This window comes from Mustela putorius, unplaced genomic scaffold (genome assembly GCF_011764305.1).
Source record: "Mustela putorius furo isolate JIRA1106 unplaced genomic scaffold, ASM1176430v1.1 tig00003972_pilon_pilon_pilon, whole genome shotgun sequence".
NCBI classification, from domain to species: Eukaryota; Metazoa; Chordata; class Mammalia; order Carnivora; family Mustelidae; genus Mustela; species Mustela putorius.
In genome coordinates this window covers 23,573,514-23,582,069 of record NW_025422115.1, presented here as the reverse complement: position 1 = coordinate 23,582,069, position 8,556 = coordinate 23,573,514, and the positions used below count along the sequence as shown (strand labels likewise).

Genomic DNA, 8,556 nt, shown 5'->3' with positions numbered 1-8,556 from the left:
CGGCCAGGCACCTGCTCTGTAATTTATGGCAGCCCTGGATTAAGTCGCTGTTTTCCGCAGCGGGGTCATCTTGCCCGTAGAGAAGGGAAGGTTTAACCAGTTTGGGAACACAGGCTTAAATGGCACTAAATTGCATGGTGAGAAAATGACTCCCCTTCCGACTCCTCACCCACATGCTGAGGGCACGGGGGCCGGGGCGTCTGAACCAGCATGGCTTTCCTATCTCTGCCTTCTTCCGGGACCCTGTGCCTGTGGCAGGTGGCTTTCTCTAGCCAGAGCTCCTGGGCTTTATTTCTCTTGTGTCTGTTTTTCTCTTCCCTCTCTGCTCTTCATACCAGTGAAACTTTTTTTTTTTTAAGATTTTATTTATTTATTTGACAGACAGAGATCACGGGTAGGCAGAGCAGCAGGCAGACAGAGAGAGGGGGGAGCAAGCAGGCTCCCTGCCGAGCAGAGAGTGCGGGGCTCGATCCCAGGACCCCAAGACCACAACCTGAGCCGAAGGCAGAGGCTTTAACCCACTGAGCCGCCCAGGTGCCCCAAAACTGTTGTTTGTTTGTTTGTTTGTTTGCTGTTGAAATACAGAATGCCCTATCTAAAGAAATGTACTTTATTTGGACTGAGGTTGATTTAGAGAAAGAGATACAGTAAAAAGTACCCTAGCCCTGGGGACATAGCACACAGTAGAAAGTCACGACAGTGACCGGCCAGGATGAAATTGGGGCCCAGGGGCATCCGATGCTGTTGTCCTTTTGGGCTACACGGAGTCATGCGGCTCACAGCTCAGCAGGTGAGGCTGGGCGCAGGCAGGCGCAGAGCGGGCTTGCCCAGGAACCTCGTGTGCATTGGGGGGTGCTGTTCTCTGCCGTAGGAACCCCCTCACAAAGCCACCTTTCCGTCTAAACCCAAGCAGCAAACAGGCCGTGCTCACCTTAGTGCCCAGCTCGGCCCCGGCCTCATGTGGCATCGAGCACTAGGACTGGCGCCTGGTCCTTGACATCTGGCCTTCCCTGTGGGACACACACAGAAAGAATAATGACCAAGTTGAAATCACAGACAGCAGGAATGAAAGCAGAGACCAAGAAATGACATCACAGGTCTCCACACTATCACAGAAAACATCCACAGCTGGGAAAATACACCTATTCCGCCCAGAATCTGGGCTCCTTTGGCACGGCTGGTCAGGAGGTGGAGTTTCTCGTTCCGTGTCCCATGGATGTGATGGGGACAAGACCCCGCTCTTGAGAGGGTCTCAGAATCTACGGCTCAACAGCTCCCGAGGCTGGGGCGACACTTTCACGGGCCCCTGGGGTCGGGCGGTGCTGTGTACTGTCTTGTTCATTCCTCAGTGAGCACACATCCCCGAGGGCCCAGGCGTTGCTGGGGCTGGGTTCCTCTTCTCGGAGGGGTCGTCTATGCCATCTCGTGGACACGACAGAGCGGTGGGATCAGCAGCAGCATCTTGGAGGAGGTGAGTCCTGCCACAAGCGCAGAAGGCCCCTGGGTGTGCGTGTGTGTGCGCATGGAGTGTTCACGTGAGACGGATGCCTGCGGAGGCGTGTACACTTGGAAATGGCCTGACTTACCCGTGGCTCCAAAGACATAAACTAGTAAGTATCATTAATAACACTAATATCGGCAGCCACGTTCACTCTGTGCCTGGCAATGCCCTTGCCTGTGCTAAAGATTTCGTATTAGTTGATTAAATTGTCCAGTAAACCTGACAGAGAGAGCACGTGCATTATTAAGCTCTCTTTATATGTGAAAACCAAGGGTTTGTTAGCTTCTCTGTCTGATAAGCCACAGTTTTGGAGTCCAAACCCAGGTTTGCTGGATCCCAGGTCTCAGAGCCCCAAAGATATGATGGTAGAAGCAGGGACACATCCTGAGCTACGAGTAGGAGACAAGGGGACATTTTGGGACAAGGAGGGGACGGGAAGGCTGTCTCGTCCCTCTGACTGCTGGTCCTTGATCTTGACAGGGGCCCCCAGCCTGCTGGCCCTCACCCTGCAAGGACCAGGCTTCCCTTCCACACCCTCTGCTTCTCCAGCGGTTTCCTCGGCCCCAGGACATAGCCAGTGGGCGCCCGGACGACGAGAACAGCACCGGGCATCGTCACGACCTCTTCTGGTGCAGCTGTGCCCACGGACGCTGCTCAGGGAGGCCATGTCCCCAGTGGGTTCCTCCAGGCTCGGCTGCCTCAACCACGACCCCACACAGGAGGCTGAGCTCAGCCCGGGCCCAGGAGCCTTGTCCCTGTCCCTGGATGACTGAGCGTCTGAGCAGAGTGAAGCTTCCCAGGGCTCACGGAGCGCGGCTGTTTGTCCAGACAGTCTGTCCAGACGGTCTCCTCAGAACGACACAAACGAATCAGAACAGTGAAGTGCGGCTGTCACTGCGGGGATGGGGCTTCTTCTGGGGGTCCAGCAGTCTGGAGAGTTCGGACCAGACCTCCTGCCTCCTCGACCCCACACCGGGGAGGGCTCCACGCAGGCCTGCGTGGGCGCACAGGCACGCACGCCCCTACCGTGGCCCAAGGCAGTCACTTCCCTTCCGTCGTGCCAGGAAGAAAGAGAAAATGCGAGAAGGACCCAAGGGTGTCATCAACCCCTGGCGTCTCCCATCCGCGGGCACTCTCTAGAGGACCTCCCTGTCTGCCTACTGCAGCCTAACGCCACACCAACTGCACTGTCTCTTCTCAAAGGCATCTTAGAACAACATATCTCGTCCTTCGGGGAGAAAATCGTGGCTCGAGATCTAAGGCAGCAGCAAGGTGGGCCCTGCACCCTCCGTGCAGGAAAGACGGTGCTCCCTTTGGACATTTCTTTGGCTTTCAGTGTTTGAACCAGCTACGCTTGGTTCCGGGTGAAGACAGCAGGAGAGCTCACGGTGCCTGCCTCTGGTTGCCCGGCTGACCCCAGCCCAGGGCTGCCGTGAGGACACGCCGCAAGGTCAGGGTCAGCAGGAGCGGCCTGACAGCCTTCAGGTACCCACTGACCACCTTGTGTCCGGAGGAGGGCGGGAGCTTCCCTGGGCGCGTCGTCTTTGGTGCACAGCCCATCTGCTGGCTGAGTTTTATCCTCTCTGGGGGCAGGTCAGGATGTCGGGGTGAGACTCGCTCAAAAAGAGGAAGCTAATGGGCAGCAGAGTCTGGGTCTCGTCCCTGCCCGACCAGCGAGCTCTGTGTCCAGCCTCCGCCGGGCAAGGGAGGTGGGGCGGGCTCCGCATTTCCTTAGCGAGCCTGACACGCGTCCATCTAGAGCAAGTCCGCTGGTGGGCACCATCTCCTCCTAAGCAAGGCTTCCCCCCTTAGCACTCTGGGCACGTTGGGCCAGACCCTTCTCTGTGGTGCGGCCGCCCCGGGCACAGTGGGGCTCTCGGCAGCTCCCTGAGCCTCTCTGCTTCCACTGGAAGCCAAAGCCGTGTCTTCCCACCCCAGCCAAGCCTCCACCAAAACGGTCTCTAGACATTGCCAAACATCGCCTGGGCGGGGGCAGAATCACGCCCTCATTATGACCTAAAATAACAGTTCAGTTCAGTTGAGTTGGACAGTTTTCATGGGGATCATTTTCCTGTTTGCTACTCGAATATGAGGGAGTATGACGAAGTGACGGGGGCTCGGCGGGTGGAAAAACAGGCCCGGGGTTGACGGACATCACCGTCCAGAAACACGACGCGCTGGTTTCCACTACCAGCGTTGAAATGGGTTTGCTCTCATCATTATACGTGATCAGAGTCTGCTGGCCATCCTCGGAGCTTCCAGACCTGACTTCGGACACAAAACAGCATCGCAGCAGGTACAGCAGAGTGGCTACAATGGGACAGAGCAGGAAAATGAGCCGGGCATCTCGTGCTCAACAGGGGTGTGAACAGGACCTCGTTCTGATGACTCGGAGCTCAGCCATGAACAGACAAGGTCAAGTGGGTGGTGGTCATCTCCGTAACTATATGACAGTGAGGGTTGGGGCAGACGTCAGCGCCGGGTAACTATTGGTTGAATTAATCAATACCACATGACCGATAAAATCCTGTCATTTCTTTGAGAACCGAGCTTGCTCATTCGTGTCCTCCAAGTCCAGGAGTCCAGGTATCTGTCCATCACTGCCCCCACTATTTCTGCAAACCACAGTGTTCATTCGTGGGGCTTATTCAAGGGACGTCCCTTGAGCACTGAGACCCAGCTCTGCTAGAACACAGGCTTAGCTGGCATCTCCCTCAGTTACAAAAGCCAATTTATTATTATTATTACTATTATTATTATTATTATTTTCCTGGGTTGGTTCATTCATTCGTTCATTCAGTAAACTGCTACCTACTAAATTCCTAGAAGCTGCTTTCACCAGGCAGTCAGTGTGTCCGACCAGGTTGGGGACGTCTGATCTGAGTCTGAGACTCTGCTGAGCCGAGGGGTCATTCTCGAGGTGTCCCACTGGTCTCTGCCATGCCGGCTCCCTGCCCCAGAGGACTGTGCTCTGCTGGGAGTCTGGGGAGAGGAGCCGCATCCCCAGGCCAGCACCCACAGACCCCTGACCCGCCAGCATCATGAGCGCGGCACAGGCAGGGGCCAGGGCGCCCATGAGGAGCCCAGTTCCTGTGACCACAACTGAGGGCTCCACATACGTGCCTCTGCCGGGACAGGAACAGACCCTTGCATGGACAGTCGGCTTCTGGAAAGTCCCTGCTTGTCTCTGATGAACTGAGTAATTACCGGGCAGGAGGCTTCTCAACATTTAAAGTTCCACGGACCGACCCACAGAAGGGAAGTGGATGCTGCGCGAGTTGATTTGCTCACTTGCTTATCTACTCAACAGAGATGGACTAAGTCCCTCCCGAGCGCCACGGCTCTGTACAGAAGTTAGCCGAGTCCAAAGTTGGAGGGAAAAGGCACCAACACCACCCTCATGTATGCCTGAGACCAGCTCCTAGTCCACGGGTTCTCAAGACTGTGCTCAGGTTTGAAAGTGCTCTGGAAGGACCATAGGACTCCCTGAAGGCTGTGTGGTCCCAGTTATGATCCAGCACAGCAACAGGATATGGATTAAAACTGGCCAAGGGAAGAAGCACGTGGGGCAGAATCCAGAGCAGCACCAGACTCTGAGCTCTCCGTTCTCCAGCAGTCAGGACGGACCTCCCAGGTCAGTGAGTGACCGCACGCATGGAGCGCTGCCAGCCAGGGGAGCTCCCCTGAGCCTTGCGTGCAGGGTCTTCAGCCAGACTCGGTCGTGTGAATCTGCCTGGCCATGCAACGGCTGACCTCGGTCCCCAGTGTTGCTGGAGATCCATGGCTGCCCACAGGACCCAGAGCCCCCACCCTAAATTATGTCTGTATCTGGTGGGCACAAGCCCAAGGTAAACGGAGGCATTCCTTTCAGGCAAGACATCCCAAAGGCCTAGAGCTCATCTTCAGAAGCTGAGGGCAAAGGTCAGAGCTTGTTTGGGGCAAAGTTCAATGGTTTACGACACACTCTGGGTCTGGGAGCTGTAAACAGGAGCTCACAGTTCCATCTACAAAATAAGGTACATTCTACGGACACACTGATAGCGGCTCCAAGGAGAATGTTGACAGCAGATGCCCTTGGCTGCTCCTGGGAACAGCACCCCAGGTCTTCTTTGGGAGAGCCCCCAGTTCCTGAACTCTCAGCCCATGCAGGTCAGAACATGCGAAGCCCAGAGCCCAACAAGAAGCAGCCAATCAGCAGATCTGCCTTCCCAACCCCAACCCACAATAACTGATGGGGCAGCTGACCAAAGCCACACAGTGATATAAATACCTTTGCCACACACTCGGGTGAGTCCCGGGGACTCCAAGAAGCCACCTGCCACCCAGAGGAGAGCCTGCCTGGAAATGAAGGGACCCAGGGAAAGGCAGAGCCACAGGACAAACATCTTCCAGGGACATTCCTCGAGCACCCAGGCCCAGCTCTGAGAGAACACAGGCTTGGCTGGCATCTCCGTCAGTTACAAAAGCTGATTTATTATTATTGTTGTTGTTGTTGTTATCATCCTTATTCCTTTCCTGGGTCGGTTTGAGTCAGGTTATTTTCAGTGCTTTATCCCCAACCAATACAAATACTCACCCCGATTTTCCCCCAGCTTCCATGTGTCTCCTGCTCTTTCCCACGAATTGTCCAATTCAAACGTAAAGGGGTCGGCATAGGGCTCCAGGTCGGCTTCCTCGGCCTGGAGAAGGAGGGTCTCACTCAGCGCAGACTCGCAGACCTCCACGTATCGGGAACGGGGATGGAGAGCGGGGCCGTTGTCGCTGACGGCAGACAGGAAAAGCATCTGGGTCCCCGTCCCGGTCTGCGGCGGGAGGCCTGGAAATGGAATTCCAGGAGGGGTTGCTTGTTAATTTAGAGAGACCTCTCGATGCGCACATGCCCCTGGAGAATGGGCAATGTCATCCTCCCAGGAAAGGAGCCATTGCACTGAAACCACTTCCTTTTCAAGGTCATAGGCTCTCCCCTAGGTGCTTGCTCTGTTCTCCTGCTTTTCTGAAAATTCAGAGTATCTGGGAAGGGTCCCTTAACAAAACACTTGCCACCTCAGATCATTTGTAGAACCAGGTAGAAAATGGACTCATTCATGTTTCCCGGTGAGTCGTGCCGACTGTAAAGAAGGGAGCGGGGCAGGAGGGAAATGGGTGTGACATGGAGATGGAGATGTTTGGCTTTTGGCTGTGTCCATGTCTGAGTCCCTGTTGTCAGCAGACACTACAGTCTTGCAATGTGTTAACCATTAGGGGACACTGGCCAGTGGGTCCTCTGGACCCCACCACATTGCTCCTTCCGGTCCCTGGAAGATGGACACCCCCTTGCCATCTGCCTACCTCAGACTGATTAGGAACACAGACTTCGCATCTTCCTAACCAACATTCTGCTGCAGCATCTGCCACATCATCTATATACATCCGTGTACACCACCTACACACGTCATCCACAACCTCATGCAAATGGACCTACACTGACATTTCCCTTAAACCCTGGGCTGTAACTCAGAGACTCCTTAAACACAATGATTAAAGTTATTTGAGAGTCGCTGTTTATTCAACTCTGTGCTTGGGCAGCTTTCGAAGTCCAGCCTTGGGAGATCATAAAGAAAAGGGTTGTAACCCGCTCAGAGCGCTGCGCACCCCGGTTTACGACAAATTTGTCCCACACAGTCACATTGACCAGAGCTGATCAGCCATTCCAAGGACAGGGAAACTGTGCTAACCAACTTTGAGGAAGAGCTACAGAGTTGTTTTATGGAGGGATGAAACGGACATCGGGTCTGCTGGCAGCTTCCTGGCTGCCTACATCATCTCTTCTGAATGCATCCTGCCCCTCTCCCCAGGGCACTGGTCCTTGCTTTGCCATTTCAAAAATGATCATGAAGAGTAGTTGCCAGGATGGATGCATAGTGCTAAAAAGGTTTATTTTATTTATTTTTCCCCGTTGTGGGGAAAGACTCTCACTAGTGTCATTTCCCCTCGGGAAGCAAGGAAACACACATCCGCCTCCCCTGATTTGGGGTAAACACTTACCATCGTCAACAGCCTGCACGATGATTGTGTAAAAGCTGTGATTTACATAAGGGGATTCTCGGTCGATTTGCTGCGCGGTGGTAACTGTTCCCGAGAGCTCATCAACGGTCACCCAACTGGCTGGGTCGTAAGAAGGAAACACATGCAACTTTTAAAATTAAAAAGTCACATCAAAAGGCAAATTGAAATGTATCACAGCAGACACAGATCCTATCATAAGCAAAATGGGAAATTGTAAGTGAAATCATACAGAATTTGTCTTTCTGCGACCGGCTTATTTCACTTAGCACAACGCCTACAGGCTCAACCCCGTTGTGGCATACTGAAGACGGTCCTCGCTTTTCAGGGCTGAATAACATTCTGTCACACGTTTATACCACGTTGGGCTTATCCGTTCATCCTTCGGTGGATGCTTAGGTGGCTTTGGCATTATAGCTATCGGGAATAATGCAGCTAGAACAGGGGTGTACAACTATCTCTCTGAGCCCCTGCTTTCACTTCTTTGGGCGTGTCCATACCCAGCAGCGGACATGATGGATCTCAGGGTGTCCTACCTTGAATTTTTTTGAGGAACTACCGTACTGTTTCCCACAGTGGCTGCACCAACTTATATCCCCGCCAACCACGCGCAGCCGTTCCAGCCTCTCCACATCCTTGCCCACACTTGATTTCCAGTTTTTTGGTAGTCTCCGTCCTCAACGGGTGTGAGCTGGACTTTGATTTGCATCTCCCTGCTGCCTAGTGCTGTTGCGCATCTCTCGTGTGCTGGTTGGAGAAGCGTCTGTTCAAGTCCTGTGTCCTGTGTCCGCTCTCAGGAGCTCTTGATATATTCCGGAATTAGCCCCTTCTCAGTTATAGGACTTGCAAATATTTTCTCCCATCCTATGGGTTGCTTTTGTACTCCATAAAAGTGTCTTTTCATGCACAAAATGTTTGGATTTTCATGAGATCCAATTTGACATTTTTGTCCTTCATTGTCTGTCTTTGGTGCCACATCCAGGAACTCATTGCCAAGCCCCGTGTCATGACGC

The 8,556-nt window shown here is 53.8% G+C and overlaps 1 protein-coding gene across 1 annotated transcript in view; it reads right to left on the bottom strand.

Annotated features, from left to right (window-relative positions):
• Positions 1-2,884: 2,884 nt before the first annotated feature.
• The window catches only part of CDH26 (cadherin 26), a 28,164-nt gene continuing 22,492 nt past the window's right edge, over positions 2,885-8,556 (bottom strand). Inside the window, 4 exon segments of the mRNA XM_045070608.1 lie at positions 2,885-3,084; positions 3,584-3,811; positions 6,078-6,317; positions 7,526-7,673. Coding sequence (XP_044926543.1) covers positions 2,885-3,084; positions 3,584-3,811; positions 6,078-6,317; positions 7,526-7,673 — 816 coding nt within the window.